Here is a 21480-nt window from a genome sequence, read left to right as displayed (position 1 = left end):
ATTGGCTGGCTCTTCAGAAAAATGTAAAAAGCAAAAACAGAAATAGAAGGAAAAAAAAAAAAACAACTTCCTGATGTGAATTTGTTTGCTTTGGGTCTCTGCATAGGTGAATTACTTGATCATATTTGACATCTTTTAAGAGTTCTCTGTGTCCTTTATCAGATGCAATACTCTGTAGTCAGAAGGGTAGATAGCCAGAAAGTTTCAATGGGGCCGTGGCTAAGCAATTGCAGAGGGGAAGGGCAGAGTGCTGACACCTGGAAGGGGCCAGTTATTCCTTTGGTATTTAATAGCCAGTTTACAAGCTTCACGTCTTTGCATCTGTGAAGCCAAACGCATTTCTGGTCTGTTGGGTTGTAAACATTTATTGGGCTGGAGTTGGAGAAGGTGGCACCAGGGTGACAGCAGGGGAGGAGGCAAGGAAGGTCAGGCGGGGGAAGTGCTCCTGTCTTCTTGTTTGACTCAGAATCTCCAAATGAGAAAATGCCAACCCTCATCCTGGTAAAGCGGACCCAGGAAGCTGGCGGGCAGAGGTGGCGCCCCGCGACAAGCTCAGAGCTTGGGAGACAAGTGGGGTCTCCTTGCCTTCCTGTCTGGGTCTCTCAGGAATCTACACTCAGTTGGAGTGCGATTCTTCAAAGACGTTTGCGTTCCACCAGCTCACTCTTCAGTGTAGATAAAGGTACCCGTTACCGTAAAATTCCATGAATACTACAGCCGTACCTTTGCAGGGGGCCCAGCGTTTCTGCCGGCCCCATGGGAAGCCTTACGCACTTCATTACATGCAGTTAAAGGTGTTTCTCCTGACCTGATTTTATGATGCAAAGCCTGCGTTTGCTTCTCTAAGGTTGGGAAGTGTTGCTCTCTGTTGTGAAGCTGGGTGAGACCACACCAAGGCCTGACGTGCACGGATCCTTGCGTTTCAGGAGCTGCAAAGCATCTCAGCCTCCAAGGGACAGGCAGCCGTGCTGGAGTGCCGGGTCCGAGGCACGCCCCCGCTGCAGGTCCAGTGGTTCCGACAAGGCAGTGAAATCCAGGACTCTCCAGACTTCCGGATCCTACAGAAAAGTAAGGAGAGGGGCCTGTCCCACCACCCCCAGGTCTGACCAAGCCCTCTTGTCCAGCTCCAGGAGAACCGGGAAGGGCTTAGTCACTGAGATGCATGGATTTCTTCCTTCCTTCCTTCCTTCCTTCCTTTGCATTTTATTTGTTTTAATATTTAATTTAATTTTTACTTTATATTGGAAGATAGTTGATTTACAGTTTTGTGTTAGTTTCAGGTGTACAGCAAGGTGATTCAGTTGTATGTATACATATAGTCATTCTTTTTCAGAGTCTTTTCCCATGTAGAATATTACAGAATATTGAGTAGAGTTTCCTGTGCCATACAGTAGGTCCTTGTTGATTATCTATTTTATATACTGTAGTGTGAGATGCATAGATTTCTGTTCTCCTAGTGTAGAAGACGTGCAGGGTGCAGCACGTTAAAGCCGCCCTGATGGAGTTTGTCTTCACCATTTCTGCAGACATGTCGTAGACAAGGTCACAGAAAAAGATGGGTAGGTTTAGTATGAACGGAAGCCCAGTCTAATGCTCTGTTTTGATTTCTTTTTTTCTCATGTGGGAAACAGAACCTCGATCCACAGCTGAACCTGGTAAGAAGCTTTTTGTTTTTGGGAATGTATCTCTTTGGTTTCAATAGCTCTTTGTTTCCGTTTTGAAGCCATAAGCAGAACAGTGTTTTTGCAGTTCCCTGGAAATGTGAAACCCCCTTACAGACAATATCTTCTTTATCGTGGGGTCTGCACGCTGCGTTTTACATCAGGTTCTTTATTAGGGAAACATGAAGTTCCATTCAGACAAGAAGGTCAGGCTCAGTGACTGAAGGCTTTTAAAACTGTAGTCTGTTATACTCAGAAAGCAAGCTGAGCTCAGGATGAAAAAATATCCTGCTAAGATTCCAGGAGAAAAGAGTGATCTGCGGCATATTTCTGCTGACCAAAAGCCACCAACAGCTAGACCCCAGCCTGGAAATGCACCTCACGGGAAAGCAGCCCGAGGAGTGACCACCGGGCGTCTCTCATTTATATGCCCTGACCCATGAGCGCTTCCTATGCTACACCAGGAGGAAAGGCATCTTGCCCTGGAATTGCACATCCCTGGGCCTCGTCAGAGCCGTGTGGTCCAGAAGCCCACGTGTCCTCCCCTCCTGCCTTGCACTTCTTGTCTTTTTATGGCTCCTCATAGACGAAAACGATGTTTATAAGAGAAGCAGAAATTTTTGTCCGGGTGTTTCACAGTACATCCACCTCGAAGACTACTTTCTTAGTATCTTTCACATCAGCAAAGTCACCAGTTTCACTCCCTTCTTGCCAAAGGGTGGAAAATGTGTGTCTCTGCTTCAGCATCACGCAGGCCCGGCTGCACATCTCTTGGGAGCCAGACCCGGCTTGGCCTTTCTCGGGGATCGTGGTGGCTCCTGGTCAGAGAGACTGAGGTCAGTCCTGAGCCTCTCACACCCGTGCACCGGGGCCTGGAAAGCACAGTGTGAGCCTGTTAGGGTCCAGAGCGGAAGGGATGCTGAGTGTCATCCTGAGAGAAAAACTGGAATTGATCTGATGCCTTCTTTTTTAAAACTAATTAATTAATTTTTATTGGATTATATAGTTAATTTACAGTGTTGTGTAGTTTCAGGTGTACAGCAAAGTGAATCAGTTATACACATATATATATCTCCACTCTTTTTTAGGTTCTTTTCCCATATAAGTCATTACAGAGTATTGAGTAGAGTTCCCTGTGCTGTACAGTAGGGCCTTATTATCTATTATATATATACAGTAGTGTGTATATGTTGATCCCGATCTCCCAATTTATCCCTTCCCTCCCCTTACCCCCTGGTAACCATAAGTTGTTTTCTGTCTGTGACTCTACTTCTGTTTTGTAAATAAGTTCATTTGTACCATGTTTTTAGATTCCATATATAAGTAACATCATATGATATTTGTTTTTTTCTGACACTTCATTCAGTATGACAATCTCTAGGTCCATCCATGTTGCTGCAAATGACATTATTGTGTTCTTTTTTATGGGTGAGTTATATTCCATCGTATATAGGTACCACATCTTCTTTATCCATTCATCTGTCAATGGACAGTTAGGTTGCTTCCATGTCCTGGCTATTGTGAATAGTGCTGCAGTGAACGTTGGGGTCCATGTCTCTTTTTGAATTACGGTTTTCTCTGGATATATGCCCATGACTGGAATTGCTGGATCATATGGTAGCTCTATTTTTAGTTTTCTAAGGAACCTCCACACTGTTCTCCATAGTGGCTGTACCAGTTTACATTCCCACCAATAATGTAGGAGGGCTCCCTTTTCTCCACCCCCTCTCCAGAATTTATTGTTTGTGAGTTTTTGATGATGGCCCTTCTGCCCAGTGTGAGGTGATGTCTCATTGTGGTTTTGATTTGCGTTTCTCTAATGATTAGTGATGTTGAGCATCTTTTCATGTGCGTATTGGCCATCTGTGTGTTATCTTTGGAGAAGGGTCTATTTAGATCTTCCTCCCATGTTTTGATCGGGTTGTTTGGTTTTTTTTCTATTGAGCTGCATGAGCTGCTTGTATATTTTGGAGACTAATCCCTTGTCGTTCGCTTCATTTGCAAATATTTTCTCCCACTCCGTGGGCTGTCTTTTCGTTTTGTTTATGGTTTCCTTTGCTGTGCAGAAGCTAATCGGATACCTTCTTGTTGTGAGTTACATACACCCAGACCCCACCGCCCACCTGTACGGTCCCCACGTCAGTTACTGTGGTCACTTTTCAAACTGTGGAAACAACACAACTGCATGTTTTGCTGTGACATGGCTTTGTGTAAAATTGCACAGTGCTGTTCCCTGATACAGGGGACCTCTGAGACTCCGTCTCCTTCATGACCTGATGTGGAAATCCTATGGGGGTTAAGGCATATCTTTTACATTGCTGTTTTAACTAGACTAGGCAGACATGGATAGATACATAGATAGATGAATGGATAGATGGATAGATAGGTAAGTAGATATAAAAGTAGGAACCAAATATCTCCTTTATCCACAAGAAAGTTTGTGTGAACAAATCTATGGAGTAGGTTATCTCTTCTGACGCTTTATGTACAATAATACTAAAATCTTGGGCCAAAAATTCTGAAGGCATTCCTGGTGGAATGGATTAAGACTGCTTTGGTCTTGCATTTTGGATTCCGTTTGAGTTCATGCAACTCTTCTTTCATCGTGTTTTATCCAGTGTCATCACCTACACAGGTGACATGACTTATTAAATGTCTCCTGTGATCTGTGTTGGAAAATCATAAACTAAGCATCATCTGAAAATTTAAAACACTGGGGAGAAACTGCATAGTTTAGTTTCTGAGTATGTGTGTGTTTGAAAATTGAAAGCTCTCAACACACCAACTAAGAAGGAGTATTTGGGTGAGGAGGGAAGAGAGAAACTCCTTCAGCCCCTCCACCACCCCTCAGACCCCATACACGCCTGTCTCAGTCGTGTTTGCTGTTTTGCTTCTAGAATATAGTTTTTGTTGTTGTTGTTGTTGTTGTTGTTGTCGTTGTTTTCTGCGGTACGTGGGCCTCTCACTGTTGTGGCCTCTCCCATGGCGGAGCACAGGCTCTGGACACGCAGGCTCAGCGGCCATGGCTCACGGCCCCAGCCACTCTGCGGCATGTGGGATCTTCCCGGACCGGGGCATGAACCCATGTCCCCTGCATCGGCAGGTGGACTCCCAACCATTGCACCACCAGGGAAGCCCTAGAATATAGTTTTGATCATGAATTATTTAGTGAAACCAGTCTTCAGCATCATCATGGGGTAGTCTGACCTCTAGAATGTTCTTAAATGCTTTTTGGTTTAATGTGGCAAAATCATGCCAAGAAGAGCGGGAGACGGAAGGCCTTCCTCGTAAACTGCACGTCCTAGCAGCGTATGAAAAAGTCTGCCCTCGCTGTGTTCGCTGAAGTTTCCTATTTTTCTTTTCCCTTTGGTTCGATCTGGAAGCATTTAAGAAAACAGACTCCTCCGTTCAAACCACAATAATAGTGCTTGCTGAAGACAGATAATTCTTGATAGAGCGATATTTCAAGCAAATCTGTCAATCAAAGGCAAACACGTACATAGTCAGGAGCTATGAAAAACAAGACACCACTAGTCTTCCTCGACCTCTGCTAATTCCTCCACAATTATATTCTCCACGACATGGTTGGAATTGCTTCCTTTTTTTCATACAGGACCATTAAAACACTCTGCCTCAGAGAAATTCCCTGGTGGTCCAGGGAGTCAGCACTTCCACTGCCGTGGTCTGGGTTTGATCCCTGGTCAGGGAACTAAAATACTGCAAGCTGAGATGCGTGGCCAAAAAACAAAAAAATACCCTTCCTCAGAAATCTACACTTGACACGGAGAATTACATAAAACCCACACGCATGAACGACTGTTCAGGTGACTGCTCACATGAGTTGTGATGAGTTAGAACTTCAGAACAAGCACACACTGACACATATTTGTAGTTAAACAATGTCCTGACTTGCCTGACAGGACCAGGTATGATTACGATTCCTTTACTACTAGGCGAATGTTTTCTAACATTGACTTGAAGTTGACCATTGATGCTTCCAGGGGAAAAAAACAGAACATGTATTGACTCTTTCACTGTCCTTAAATGACCTGATGGACTATTGCATCCAATACACAGACCTCTCAACTACTCAACCTTAGAGAATGTACATAGGAACTGGCTTCCCTTGTGGCTGTTTTTTAGCCACTGTTAAATGGAGAGGAGAAAAATTGACATTACGATACATCTGAGGCAAGAGATGAATTTTACAGAACTAGGTCGGAGATATTCTCCAAATGCTAAAATATAAGTAGCCTTTGAAATTCAGAACATACCTGAGCATTCTGGTTTTCCTGCCCTCTCTCCCCTTCCTGACATGATCACTGTTGCTCTCTCCCTGCTGGCTGGCCTCCCTCCCTCCCTCCCTTTCTTTCCCCATATCCCCCCTCATTTATTTATATATATCTTTTTTTCTTCTCTTCACTCTCCTTCTTTTTTCTTATTCATGGGCAAGATATTTTAAAGCCCTAGAAATGAAACTGAAATGCACTAGTGCCTGGTCGCAGCCCCCGTAGGGATTAGATGTTTAGATAAGGAAGGAAACAGCCCATTCCCTGCGATGCATTTGTGCAACGGAAACAGGTTTTTCTTGTCACTCCTCTGCTGGGTCTGTCTGATGTGTTTTCCACTCCTCTCTTGTCTAGACAGAAGTCAGCTTGCATCACCCATCTTCTCAGACAGCTTTGTGAGTCCATAGCAGTCGGCTTACTCAGAACCCACATGTGTCTGTCATGGTACCTGCTCTGGCCTCCTTTGTTGACGTTCCGACTTTACCCTGATTGCATCCTTCAAAGACCAGTGGTGGGGCGGGCAGGGCCACAGAAGACTCCTTCGACAGCTGTCCGCGCTCAGGTCCTGACTCATACGTCTGCAAACAGCCACAGACTGTATCGCGTTACTTCTAGAGCACTATCTCATGACACGCAAAATCGGAACTCCAAAAACCAACGTGTCTTACTGGCTGGGGAGTGGCGCACATAAAAGTGCGGTGCCCTGACTTTCAGTGTGCCTCCAGGGCCACCCGCCCTCCTAGATCTTGGAGAGTGGAATCTGTGCTTTGGTCCCGTGAGTCACGATGTGAAGGAAATTATAGTTTAAATGTACTGAGGTGCTGAGCAGTAGGAGGGCCACGGTGAGGATGTGTGAATGCGATTCCAGGTTAAGATTGGAGTAAACAAAAGTGGGTTGGGTAAAGCCTGTGGTTCCCAAACCGTGTGGCAGGGCGCCCTGGGTGCCACACCATCCGGCAGGGGTGCTGGAGATGCTGGAGATTTTTGACAAACACAGTGACACTTGGCATCTCATGGGGACGACTGCCGGCTTGAAACAGTTCCAACGTTACATCACTCTACATTCTCTGCTGTGACGTCATATCTTTGTGAAACTGAGTTTTTGGTGTGTGTGTGATAAAAAGCAAGTCCCACGTGAAAATCGGGTGGACTGTGAAAGCAGGCTGGCTGGGTCCCATCTGATTCCAGGAGGGATTGTGCCCTCCCAGCATATAAACACATCCATTAGTCAGTGATTGTGGTGATTTAAGAATAAAGTATGGGTATTTTTCCTTCAATTTATATGTATTTTTTAAAACAATAACTAACTTGTTAAGACCTAAATATTATTACGTTCTTTAGAAAGAACTGCTTAATGAAGGAGGCTATTCAGTATATCTTTAGGTTTTGGAGCACCGTAAAAAATGACTGAGACACTTAGGGTCTCGTGAACCTAGAAGGTTTGGGGAGAAATCTCTGGGGAGAGAGGGAAAGGCACCAAGACACCAAAGGGAAAACTGCGTGGCTGTTGGAACCCTGAGATCTGCGTGCCTCTGCCCCGCCCCCCCAAACTGGCCTCTAGAAGGCCAGCCTGGTGGAGACCGAAGGGCTCATTTCTGGGTGATGGCAGCATCCCAAGAGAAAAAAAATCCATCCATAGTGATGCGGGAGTTTCTCCAAGGCAGAGGCCATCTAGATTACACCCCGGGGAAGGCCAGGGCGAATGGCCGCTCTCTGCTGTCCAGATTCCCGTCAGCTCAGAGCCACGTCGGACAGGAAGAGATCAAAGGTGTCTGAAGAAACCTCCCTCTGGGATGATACAGGAGAGCACGAGCAACTCCCCAGAAAGCAGCTTGGAGGAAGCAGACTTGCAAAGAGAAGAAGATGTAAAAACAAAGCAGCGCTCTCGTCGGAGGGGTGAGAAAATCAGCGCATCCAAGAAGAAAAAATAACAAGTATAAGGGAGGAGGAGAGGAGGGACGTTCAGAAAACAAGGCGTGCTTGCGATGAAAAAGCTGGTAGCAGAAATGAAAGTTAGGAAATGTCTCGCAAAGTAGGAGAAAAAGGCAGAGAAGGGATGTAGAGAGAAAAGGTAAGGAAATTAGATGGTAGACCCGCCCCGGTAGACTACACATTCATAAGTAGGATTCCAGGAGAAGAGAACAAAGGGGAGAGATTATCCATGAAATTTGTTTTTCATTCCCCAAACGGAAGGATATCAGTTTCCAGATTGAAAGGACCCGCTGAGATCACAACGTATGAAAACACATTGACAGCGGTGTGCACCGCTGTGAAATTCACAACACCCAGGACGAAGCCATGATGCTCTCCGTGTCCGGGGAGGAAGCACCAGGTCACAGCAAACTAACAGTATCAGAGTGACCTAGGACTTCTCAGCAGGCTTCCGAGGCACACAGACAGCGAAGCAACGCCTTCCAGATTCTGGTGTAAAATGACCCCCAACTCCATAAGGAGATGTGGCCAAGATGTTTCAGAGTTGCAGGGGCTCAAGGATTTTCCTCCACAGCTTGTCTGTAGGGTGTGACCCCTGCAGCGAGAGAATTCACCGGCCAGAGCAAGATGTGAGGACAGGAGCATGACAGCAAATGCAGCCAGAGGCCGGGGTCCCCGGAGGGCACGGCTACACGTCGATGTGTGACAAGGACGGACACGGCAAGGCATTCATCCCTGAGAGCTCAGGGCCGCCGCCCATCTCCTGCCCTGACAACAGACGGTTGCGGGTGAGCTGACCCCAGGTCGCATCTCTGCTTGGCCCGGCCTGTCACTGCCTGCCGGGTCAGTTGGGAACACTGTTACCGCCCACGGAAGTGCTCTGATTTGACCCGGTGCTGAGATCTGGAAGTTGGCCATGTTGACCTTAAAAAGAGAGATTTCGGAGACACAGACACCACCAGTGATTCCTCCGGGCTGTCCAGTTCCTGCCCATGCTTAGCCCCTCCAGGTACCCACCGACCCACCCCCGGGAGCCCCAGATTTCCCAGGAAACCCCGTGGCCTTGCCTACCCCTTACCCCTGAGGGCTTTAGTAAATGTCTGGGGAAGTTGAACTTTTTTCTGACGGTGGGAAGGTGGCCTTTTTTTTTTTTTTAACACCTTTATTGGAGTATAATTGCTTTACAATGGTGTGTTAGTTTCTGCTGTATAACAAAGTGAATCAGCTATATGCATACGTATATCCCCTCTGTCTTGCGTCTCCCTCCCACTCTCCCTAGCCCACCCCTCTAGGTGGTCACAAAGCACCGAGCTGATCTCCCTGTGCTACGCGGCTGCTTCCCACTAGCTATCCATTTTACATATGGTGGTGTATATATGTCCATGCTACTCTCTCACTTCATCCCAGCTTACCCTTCCCCCTCCCCGTGTCCTCAAGTCCATTCTCTACATCTGCGTCTTTATTCCTGTCCTACCCCTAGGTTCTTCAGAACCATTTTTTTTTCCTTTTTATATTCCATATATATGTGTTAGCATACGGTATTTGTTTTTCTCTTTCTGACTTACTTCACTCTGTATGACAGACTCTAGGTCCATCCACCTCATTACAAATAGCTCAATTTCGTTTCTTTTTATGGCTGAGTAATATTCCATTGTATATATGTGCCACATCTTCTTTATCCATTCATCTGTCGATGGACACTTAAGTTGCTTCCATGTCCTGGCTATTGTAAATAGAGCTGCAGTGAAAATGGAGGTGCATGTGTCTTTTAGAATTATGATTTTCTCATGATATATGCCCAGTAGTGGGATTGCTGGGTTGTATGGTAATTCTATTTTTAGTTTTATAAGGAACCTCCATACTGTTCTCCACAGTGGCTGTATCAATTTACATTCCTACCAGCAGTGCAAGAGTGTTCCCTTTTCTCCACACCCTCTCCAGCATTTATTGCTTGTAGATTTTTTGATGATGGCCATTCTGACTGGTGCGAGGTGATACCTCATTATAGTTTTGATTTGCATTTCTCTAATGATTAGTGATGTTGAACATTCTTTCATGTGTTTGTTGGCAGTCTGTATATCTTCTTTGGAGAAACGTCTGCTTAGGTCTTCTGCCCATTTTTGGATTGGGTTGTTTGTTTATTTGGTATTGAGCTGCATGAGCTGCTTGTATATTTTGGAGATTAATCCTTTGTCAGTTGCTTCATTTGCAAATATTTTCTCCCATTCTGAGGGTTGTCTTTTCATCTTGTTTATGTTTTCTTTTGCTGTGCAAAATCTTTTAAGTTTCATTAAGTCCCATTTGTTCATTTTTGGTTTTATTTCCATTTCTCTAGGAGATGGGTCAAAAAGGATCTTGCTGTGATATATGTCATAGAGTGTTCTTCCTATGTTTTCCTCTAAGAGTTTTGTAGTGTCTGGCCTTACATTTAGGTCTTTAATCCATTTTGAGTGTATTTTTGTGTATGGTGTTAGGGAGTGTTCTAATTTCATACTTTTACATGTAGCTGTCCAGTTTACCCAGCACCACTTATTGAAGAGGCTGTAGGTGGCCTTTTCTTTACACAACAAGATAAATGCTTGTTAGTCAACATTTAAAAACTTAGTGAAGTAAGTCAGACAGAAAAAGACAAATATCATAGGATATCACTTATACATGGAATCTAAAGAAATGGTACAAATGAACCTATTTACAAAACAAATAGAGTCACAGATGTAGAAAACTAATGGTTACCAGGGGGTAAAAGGGGAAGGGATAATATGGGAGATTGGGATTGACATATACACACTAGTATGTGTAAAATAGTTGACTAATAAGGCCCTACTGTACAGCACAGGGAACTCTGCTCAATACTCTGTAATGGCCTATGTGGGAAAAGAATCTAAAAAAGAGTGGATACATGTGTATGTATAACTGATTCACTTTGCTGTACACCTGAAACTAACATGACATTGTAAATCAACTGTACTCTAATAAAAATTAAAACAAAAACTAAACGCATTTTTGAAGGATACATACATATGTGGTAAACATATAAGGAAAATCAAAGGAGTGATTATCTCTAAAGGGGAAGGAAGATTCAGCTGGGGAGGGCGTATGGGACATTCTGCAGTATTGGTCATCTTTTACTGCTTAGACTTACTGATGGGTGTGCAGGGTTTCATTTCATTGTTACTCCTTAAACTGTGCATTTTTATTAAAAATTTTTTTATTGAAGCGTAGTTGATTTATAATGTGTTCATTTCTGCTGTACAGCAAAGTGAATCAGTTATACATGTATATAGTCTTTTTCATATTCTTTTCCATTATGGTTCATCTAGCATATTGAATATCGTTCCCTATACTCTACGGTAGGACCTTGTTGTTTATCCATCCTATAGGTACTAGTTTGCGTCTGCTAACCCCAAACTCCCAATCCATCCCTTCCCCAGCCCCCTCCTCTTTGGCAACCACAAGTGTGTTCTCTATGTCCGTGAGTCTTAAACTGTGTACTTTAAATATCTTTCTCTATATATGATACAGTTTGAAGTTTTTAAAAATCCTTTATAAAAATTTATACAAGGCTTACAGTTACCCACACTGAATCTCATCTTGCAGATTTTAGCCCAGAGTCCTTTTTTATTAGTTGTGTTAGCCAAACCATGTGGTCTGGAAGGTAAAAGCTGGATTTTTTTTTTTTTAAGTTAGGCTGGCCCCCAAAGGGGGGGAAAAAACCTGTGAAGGATGACATTTATGAACGTGTTCCCTCATTACCCAGAGGGCTTAGTAATGTTATCCTTGCTGCGTCATCATTTTATGTTTCTGCAAACAAAATGGTTTTGTTTGTATTTAACCAAGAGTTCAGCATGTCCAAGAACTTGAGTGAAATTTGGGGTTAACCTCTGAGAGATATTTACGTGATTAAGTAATTTTTAGGCAACTTTAGAAAGCAGAATTTACCATCAGCAAAAACGGTTACCAGTTTACTAAGTTATTGTATGCCCTCAAATCAAACGTCACCAGTTAGGAAAATTGGATTAAAAAGGACTGTACTTAGAGTTATTAATAACTTTAATTTTTTCATTTTTTAAAGGACATTTTTTTAATAAAAATAAGTGAGCCTCTATTTCCCTTTATTTGAGGCAAGCAGTCACTTCCTGATTCCCATCCCTCACCAAAATGTACTTCACAGAAATCTTAAGGTCTTTGTTCGAATAAGATGTTACTAGATGAAAATTCAGTGCTGCAGCTGGGCTCATCTCCTGTCCTGCTGGCTTTCTTCATCCCTGTAATGTCAGAGCCATCCCAGCTGAGACGCTCCTTTCTCTCAGCAAAATGTGAGCCTCTTGTCACTTTCGGATGAAATTTTCCAAGAGAATCAAAGCTGAACAACTTTTAGGGCATTGGAGTAATGTTTTATCTAGTAAAAGTCCCTGAGACATAGCAGTGTCCGAAGATCACCGAAAGAACTTGCCAGTGCTTTTTTATTCTTATTTTTTTCTTCCATATGTAGACTGTCCAGTCGGTCATCAGCTCTGTGCATGAATCTACCTCATTTTATGCAATAGAAGTGTTCCTGAAAATTCATAGAAAATGAAGTTAGTTCAGTCAGATTCGAAACATGCAATCTTTTCATTCTCAAAAGGGCCCTCTGGAGGAGAAGGGGCAATTGTATAAACAAGCTCAGGTTTTCTTAAAACGGCATAACTTAAAAAAAAATCAAAATTGTAGATAACACAAGAAGACACCCTGAGAGTTGGCCAGATCATCACTCCAAAGCCGCTTTCTATTATCCCTGCTGGATAAGATTTTACCCTGATTTAAAACGTAGGTTCAGGGCACAGAACTGTGTTAACTGTAAACACAGTGTTTACAGGGAAAGTGTTTTCAGGCATTGAGAGCAATGGCATTTCTCTGTGTCTCCAGAAAGTCCATCTTTCCAGGCTGAGAGAAGACCGTTCAAGTGCATCGGCCCTGGGAGGACAGTGCAGGGAGGGAGGGGTCAGCCACGGCAGCTGACGGCCCCAGGCTCCCAACAGCATCCTCTAAGATGGAGCCCATCTCCCAGAGGATGGGGGGGGGGGTGGTTTTCCCCAAATCTCTACAGACTGGGCTGTTCATTTCTTCTCCCACCGTCATGGCCACGTGACAGTGTCCTTCGGACTGGGCTTGTATCCTTCCAGTGTATCTCATATATTGGAGGACACACAGCCCACCTACTTGGGCAGATGGGTTTCTAGTGAGTTACTTGGATAGTGAGAGTAATTGAAGTGTTCAGATCCAGGAAACTCCTTGTTTCCCATCTTAAATCTTTTATTACTTCATTTCTCATTGGGTTTCTCATGTCCTGGACCAGGAAAAAATGCAGAACAGCTAAGAGGCCTTGTGCTGTCGGAAGAAGGAGCTTGTGGGGGACGGGGTGTGACTGTCAGCATTTTGGCCTCAACATTAACCATGACCTTGAGAGGATCCCTTTGGACCTTGGACCTCACTTGAAGAAATGAGCAACTTGGGCTCGTCCACATACAGTCCTTTACAGCTGTAATATCCTGTGCTTTATTGACCCTCCTCTGGTTAAGGACACTTCTAACTCATCTCGTAACCATGTGTATTCAATTTAAAATTCCCAGTCCCTGTTGCCTTTCCAGATACATCTCACTTTCCCAGTGATTCATCTTATGTGAAGCTCTGACTTGAATTATTTCCACACTTTATTCCTCTTTGATTGAGAAGCCTTGATCTGTGTGCAGTACACTCAGAAACACACAGGGTACCTTCCTTCACGCCCTCTGTCATCCTGTCATTTTCCTTCTGTTCAGGGAGCCTTTTTATCAATAATAATTGTGTGCTTTAAATGTATTCAAGCCTTGGGACTTCCCTGGTGGTGCAGTGGTTAAGAATCCACTTGCCGATGCAGGGGACACGCGTTCGAGCCCTGGTCCGGGAAGATCCCACATGCCCCAGAGCAACCAAGCCCGTACGCCACAACTGCTGAGCCTGCGCTGTAGAGCCTGTGAGCCACAACTACTGAGCCCGTGTGCCTGAACTACCGAAGCCTGCGCGGCTAGAGCCCGTGCTCCACAACAAGAGAGGCCACCACAATGAGAAGCTTGCACGCCGCAACGAAGAGTAGCCCCCGCTCGCCACAACTAGAGAAAGCCCGCGCGCAGCAACGAAGACCCAACATAGCCAAAAATTTTTTAAAAATTAAAGAAAAAATGTATCTGATGCCTTTACCTGCAAACTCTTTTCTTAATATGCCAAACACCTCAGCAGGATTCCTTGATGTTTTTTGAGCCAGGAACTCTGGTGGGTCCGACAGCGCAGTGTTTTTAAACTGTGGATCATGACCCATGAAAGTGGGTGGCAACCACCACTAGTTTAAAATAAAATAGAAGAGAAAATGCGTAGTAACCAGAATTTTCCCACTGTTTCTAGCACAGGAAGTCTTCAAGGATACCATTCTTTCAAAAAGAGAAAATAATTTTGTTTGTTTGAAACAAGGCAACACATTTTTAAGAACTCAGCCTATCTTGTAATTGAAATCAATGCCCACGAGCTCTCTTGGGACATAAAGGAAGACTCAGTTTCATTTTATTTATCGTTTAATTGGTTCAGCTTTGCGTTTATTACTTTTATCGGTATTTAAAAATGGACATGTAATTTTAATAGTTAAAAATGTTTGTATTAGAAGGTAGGACTTTTACCCACAGTGAGCACTTTGCCCACCCAGTGTTTCAAACATAACATATGTTTGAGGGCAAGTTTGCTAATTTTCATTACTGATGTTTGACTCCAGGCGAGACGCATTCCTCTAAATCCTGAAAAGCTTGCCCTCAGGGCTGTTAGAGAAGGAGCTTGGAAGAGAAGTTGCCCACATCCTGGTTCTTGAAAGCATGGCCGCCCAGACATCGGTGGCTCCAGGTGGCGACCACCCGTGTCCCTAATCCTGAGGGTCAGCCGCTCAGCTTAGCCCCCAGTGGGGCACCAGACTTGGCCCACCCAGGTGGGCTCACTCCACGGGCTGTGGCTGGCCTCCAGGTTGGCAGGGATGAGCCGGGTGGTCTCAGTTGTGGTGGCCCATCTCTGCTCAGGGGCCCCTTTCTCCAGCCCCATGGCCTCCATCCTTGAGGGGTTCAGCCGGGCTCCTAGAGATGGAGCAGAACCAGAGGGGACCTGAGGCTTTGGCTCAGAACAGACATCACTCCCACCGCTTCCATGGTTAAAACAGCCGTCAGGCCAGCCGGAACCCCAGGGCTAGGGAAGGGGATGGGGCTGCAGAGTCCCATTGCAGCAGGGCCTGGATGCAGGAGGGGATAACTGCAGCCATTCCTGCAAAAAATCTATGGTACAGAGTCTCACGTGGCCCACATAATGTGTGAATAATCAACAGGCTCTGTGGGAATCAGAAGTGTATGATTTTTTTTTAATTAATTAATTTATTTATTTTTGGCTGTGTTGGGTCTTCGTTTCTGTGCAAGGGCTTTCTCTAGTTGCGGTGAGCAGGGGCCACTCTTCATCGCGGTGCGCAGGCCTCTCACTGCTGTGGCCTCTCTTGTTGCGGAGCACAGGCTCCAGACGCGCAGGCTCAGTAGTTGTGGCTCACAGGCCTAGTTGCTCCGCGGCATGTGGGATCTTCCCGGACCGGGGCTTGAACCCGTGTCCCCTGCATTGGCAGGCGGATTCTTAACCACTGCGCCACTAGGGAAGCCCCTAGTGTATATGACTTTTCTTAACACTTACCAACAGAATCGTCTTATGTTACTTGTACAATATAGACAATCATTGAATTTAAAAATAGTTAATGCACTCCCATAATAATACATACGTACATACATTAATTAATTAATTGGAAATAGCTAATACACTCTTGATCGAGCGTCTTCTTAATGGAACAGCTAACAGTTCCTGATGACAAAGCATTTAGCACGCACCAGGCAGCACCCTAAGAACAGTGTGTATCATGTCCCAAGAATAGACGGTCGTGAGGAGCGTGGCGTCTGGAGCCCATCTTGGTTCAAGTTGCCACTCATGAGCTGCGTGACTTTGGGTAAATCAATTAGCCTTACTGTGCTTCAGCTTTCCTGTCTGTAAAACAGGCTAAGCATAGTCAATGTAACTCATAAGGTTGACATGAGGGTTAAATCTAAATGCATCTATATTCAGTGCTGGTAGTGTTACCTAGTGCCTAAGAAGGGCTTACTAACTGTCAGCTGTTGTCATGGTTACCATCATCACCCCTCACAGTAACCCTGTGACGGTTGATTTATGAGTCATGATTCATACAGATCCTAAAAGGTAGGTTCTGTTATTATCTCCATCTTCTAGGTAAGGGCTCTGAAGTTCGGGGAGGTGGACCAAAGTCACAAAAGCCCCAAGGGGCAGCGCCGTCATTCAGGCCCCGGCAGCTGGTTCCAGAGTCCGGGCTTTGCATTGCTACAGAACATGGCCGCACTGTGTAACAGTAGTTTCCAGAATAATTGTCTGCCGTCAAACATTTCCATGTTATGTTCTTCTTTTCCCATTGTCAGCTTTTCAGAGAAGCTTGATTTTCCCCACCAGTGGCTTTTCAGTTGAGCAGCTCCATTGTAGTTGACAGGCCTTCCATGACCATCAACCAAACTAGGCAGGAGCTGGCATCTTCCACATGCCTAGCACAGAGGCACACACTTTGCAACCTTCTTGTGTCCTCTACACAGATACACTCGTGAGGTATATGTTATCCCTGTTTTATAGGTGAGGAAACCAAGGCTGATGAAAAATCACAAAGGATGAGTCCCACTCCAAAGCTTTTGCCACTGGGTTGAACAGCTCAGTTAAATGTCAGGAGATTCTCTTGTGACGACTTCGTAAAGTGACCCTATAATAATTGTTACTGAATTTGCTTGTTTTAGAAAGGCAGAGGGTCTGGCTTCTTTGGACCAACTTTGTGGTTACCCTCTGATGAGTTACTCTGCTCTCTTCCTTCCAGAGGAGATCTGCACCCTTGTTATAGCAGAGACGTTCCCTGAGGACGCCGGGATCTTCACGTGCTCGGCGAGCAATGATTACGGGTCAGCGACCAGCACTGCTCAGCTGGTGGTCACCTCAGGTATGTGAGGAGCGAAGGGTTGACGGGTCCCCACGGCAGAAAGGACCCACCGGGAGGACTGCTCAGCCTCCAGGAATGCTTTGCCCCGGGGGTCATCCTCACAACCAGGGTTTCATCACCGAAACAAAAGGCTGGGGTGGGAGAGGGGGAGGGGAAGCGGAGATGAAAACACAAAGGTGATGATGATGTAGCAGCGAAACACACGTGGGGCTCTTCCTTCAGTCTTGGGGTCTTGGTCTTGGAAACAATGCGATGGCTGCCCAAGGGCCTCCTGCTGGCCCAGAACTCTGCTCACACCAGTGTCCACGGGGTCTGGAGATACTGGCGCAGATCAGTCACTGTTTAACCCACTAGATAAACCTAGAGAAGCTGTAAAGATCTTAGAAACCAGATTTCATTGAGACTGGACGCCTATGAAAAACCAAAGGAATGTATTTTATTATTAAAACCAACATTCAGAAATATCTGGGCACTTTTTTAAACTCAGAAACTTAGTGCTAGGGAAAGCAACCTGAAACAGTTCTTTTCCTTTATTTCTTTGACTTTTAGTTAACTGTTTTCTACTATTATTAATTAGCTTTACCTGGTCTTTACGGCCTTATTTCTGTTGTTTATTTTACAGTGGTTCTAAAAATACCTCTTTGGCCAAGCCCAGTACGGGGCACCATGGTTAGGAGGCAGTGAAGACACAGCCGAATGGCACCTAGATTTCTCTAGAACAGGGAGAACTCGTGCTAGGGGGCGGCAGAGACACAGAAAAAACCAGTTTAGGGCTGTAGTGGGGAATTAGTGCTTTTTCATCTTCATTAAGAGAAGAAACGTAAAGTTCACCTTAACGGGACACCAGTGGATAGGAATGAGGGCTCTAAGTGTTAACAGGAAACTCCGGGGTCACGAACAGAGCTCCAGGGAGGATCCCAGTATTTTGATTTTGAGTTGAAGACAGTCCCAGCAAATGGCCACAGCAAGAGTGCAGTGCTCTAACCACGCGGCCAAAACTCCAGGCTCCTCGTCCGCGTGGCAGAAATTAACATGCAGTATTTCCCATTTTCCTCAGGGATAAATCTGCTCTAGACCAAACATAAGAGCTATTTTTGAGCTATATGTTCACCTCAGTATGCATTTTTTGGAGCTCTGCTGGACTCTACGCAAGGCAAGGAATACAAAGATACTCTTAAGATGCGTTCAGGCCATTGACAGTAACAAGCAAAACTTTCTTTTGTATCAAGTTACAGCTGGTGTCAGTCATGTGAACCGGAAAAAATTGTCCGTGAGATTGTAAGACATTTCCCTTACACTCAGAGCTTCACTTGGCTTTATGATGGATGAATGAATGAGTGAATGAGTGAATACCCATTGCCCAGCACCGAAAACCTTTGTAGCCTGCACTAATGTCAGCAAAGCTCAGGCAGGATGTTCCGTTGGATCCATGGGCTGAAATGCAAGAAGACAAAGCATCATTAGTTGATACTGTTTGTGTTGTCATTTGTTTTTTTTGATGCTGTTTGTGTTGTGTGTGTGTGTTTTAACCAAGTTCTATCTTTAGCTCTTGTTTGAAATTTGTTAATGAATTGGTAGCTGGTCTCCCAGCTGGTGGGCCATTCAGGAAATGAAACAGGTGCAGTGAAATCAAGCCTGGGAGACCCAGGCCCCCCCTCGGCCTTGCCCCATCAACAGCTAACAGGACCCTGGGCTCCCAGGCTGTCTGTGGCGGTGGGAAGGGTCTGTGGATCCTAAGCATATCACGGTGTCTTCCCCCTGTCCCCTCCCTCAGCCAACATGGACGCCTGCAGCTACGACTCAGCCGGAGAGGCCAGCAGTGGCCGCTTCCAGCCCTCCCCGCTGCCCCCTCCAATCTGGGACACCGGCTCTTTCGAGTTGGCTTCACAGAAACCAGCTGAGATCCAGCACGTGACCGGCCCTGTGTTCGGGCTGAGCCCGACGGCCCTTCAGTTCAATTCCGCCGCGGAGAGGGAAACCAACGGCATCCCCCCGGGCCACGGAGTGAATGGACTGATGAACGGCAGAGCTGATGGCAGCAAAGCTCTTCCCAGCGCAGCCGTCCTGCTGTCACCCACAAAGGAGCCTCCCCCTCTGCTTGCCAAACCGAAACTGTGAGTACTCCCGTACGGCTTGATCACACTGTGGTACTTGCGCTGAATTGCCTCTGTTGCCAGGGAAACCGTTTTGCCTGGGCTCCACCACAGGGCAAGTGGTCCCTCCTGCAGGCGAGTTGTCCTGGGCTGGTGTGACCTTGCTACCAAGTGGGGTCCTTCAGAAATATAAATGATACCCCAAAGTAAAGAAGGTAAATGAGAAGCTTGGTCAAATCTGCCTTTTGCTAAAAACTGTAAATGGTTTCAGCTGTGAAAGTATCTGTGCCTGGTGCAGCCTTCCGACGTATGCAAGGGTGTAGCCCTCCCCAGAGGAGATGGGAAGGGAGTACGTTGAGTTCTCTATTAAAAGCATTTCCAAATGTTTCGCATTTAAGAATCAGTAAGCAAATCCGATACAGATAAGCACGGGAAGCCTGAAAGCTGAGGATGGAGATTGCAGGTGCAGACCCTGGGGAAGGAATGAGTGCAGAGCGCCCTTCCCAGCCCGACCCACTGGGCTTTGGGACCCACAGAAGGCATGTTTCCGCGGATACCACCTTCGTATTTGGTTTCCATTATCTTGTTAGGATGATAAACCTTGCGTGCGCTGTTTCCATTGGCACCACTGGGGAGGGTGGTGATGATCGGAGCTGTCACAGTGTCAGAGAGGAGGAATCAGTTAACAGAACAGACCTCGAGTCACTGCCCTGATGGAGGTCGGTGGAAACATCCGCGTCACATCAAATGTGTACATAGTCTACGTGGCCACATTTCCTTGAGAATGAATTCTCCAGGATCTGGGAAAGCGCCCTGCGTTTTCCCCGTGATGTCTGAGCTTTGTGATTTGGGGCAGGAAGGATGGCTTCAGGATAGGAGTTACTCTTTGCTTCCCTGGTACTGAACAGCCTGCTTTATTCTCTGTTCCATCAGCTCATTGGTGAGAATAGGTCAGTATTCAAATGAGAATAATATCTTATATCCGTACATCACTTTATTGTTAGGCGATTTTATGAGCATTATTAGACTAATCAAGTAACAAATCATCCAGACAGATGGCTTAAGTTAACAAATGGGCGGGCAATTTTATCAAAGTAAACTCCTTGACGATCTTGTGTTGCAGTTTCAGAAATCTCTCTTTTACTACCCCGCATTTTGTAGGCAGCAGGGCTGCTAGGTCTGTGTACGGTAGCGAATGTTCCATACCTAGACTCCAGGCGGGCTGAGATGCCGGGCAGGTCGCAGGAGCTCAGAAGTGGCAGCCTTAAAAGAGATTTACACTCTCGTAGCTCCAACCCACTCAATGAACCGCCTCTGCTGACTACCTTTATCTTTGCATCTTGAATATGTATTTGCAGTGCTTTTAATGAAATAAGGGACCTGCCTTCCTGAGGGAGAACGGGCGGGGTGTCCACTGACTGGGCCCCGGCTGGGCTCTCAGTGAAGTGCGTCTGCCCTAATAGCTCAGAAAGTGAGTATAAATCACAGGAGAGCAAACGGGAGGGGCTGTTAACATGCCTTTGCCGCCCTCCTTATCTCAGGAGTTTGAACAGCTCTTCAGCTTTGAGCTGGACTTTAGGTGCGGTTAGTGTCTCTGGGAGGGTGGGGCGCTGTCTGTAAAAGGCAGACAGAACACTCGGGTGGTTATTAAGAGGCTGTGGAGCTACAGGTTTGAAGAGTGGCGTCATGATCTGCTTCTTAGTCAGGTTTTCAGTGTAAAGTAAAATACAGGGAAAATGGATTTCAGTGTTTAAGTTCCCTTCATGCGGAAATTTAGGGAAACCTGGTAGCTTAGAAATAACATTGCTAGTAGCAGGTTTTCCTGCTGCTTTCCTTTTTTTCACATCTTTTTGTGTTTAAATATATCCTTAGAGCATCACTTCATGATTTTCATATTGTATAATTACCTGCCAGTTACGAGGTAGGAAATAATATGTGATTGACACTTTCAAATATATGTATCAATTTTAAAATTTTCTTATGAATTGCAATCCTTTTTTGGATTTTGTTTTAATTACAAAGTAAGTGCGTGCTCCAGGTGACAATTCAAACAAAACAGAAGTACTTGAGGTAACCAGCGTCATGGTTTGGTACGAGGTCTTCCACCCTTTCTCTGTTATCATGGTCTTTTCAGAAAATGTTTGCTCATTGTTTCAGGAGTTGTATCCATTGGTAGGAATGCCATCGAATGACATCTGCAAATCACGTAGAATGACATCCAAGGAATTGATGATTAATGTCACTGCCAAGTAAAATTCCTGTTCATGTCTACTTCCCTTCATACATTGGGAAAGAAGGAAATTTTGAGTCTTGTGGTTGGCAGTGGGAAAACTGGTGCACTCGAATCTGTTCTCATTGGCCCATGATTTTACTACTCTTCATAAAAAAAGGAGAGGCTTATATTTGGGGGAGTTTTATGGCATTTCATTCATCTG

At 45.3% G+C, this 21480-nt stretch overlaps 1 protein-coding gene across 1 annotated transcript in view; it reads left to right on the top strand.

Annotated features, from left to right (window-relative positions):
- Positions 1-21480, top strand: part of PALLD (palladin, cytoskeletal associated protein) — a gene marked incomplete at its 5' end in the record, with an annotated part of 393811 nt that overhangs the window by 177159 nt on the left and 195172 nt on the right. The window contains 4 exons of the mRNA XM_082843562.1: positions 927-1068; positions 1632-1655; positions 16833-16952; positions 18727-19066. Of these exons, the coding sequence (XP_082699688.1) occupies positions 927-1068; positions 1632-1655; positions 16833-16952; positions 18727-19066 (626 nt within the window). The remainder of the gene's footprint in view (positions 1-926; positions 1069-1631; positions 1656-16832; positions 16953-18726; positions 19067-21480) is intronic.

Source organism: Leucopleurus acutus (assembly GCF_964270905.1).
Source record: "Leucopleurus acutus genome assembly, chromosome: 7".
Lineage (NCBI taxonomy): Eukaryota > Metazoa > Chordata > Mammalia > Artiodactyla > Delphinidae > Leucopleurus > Leucopleurus acutus.
This window is presented reverse-complemented; position numbering and strand designations above follow the sequence as displayed.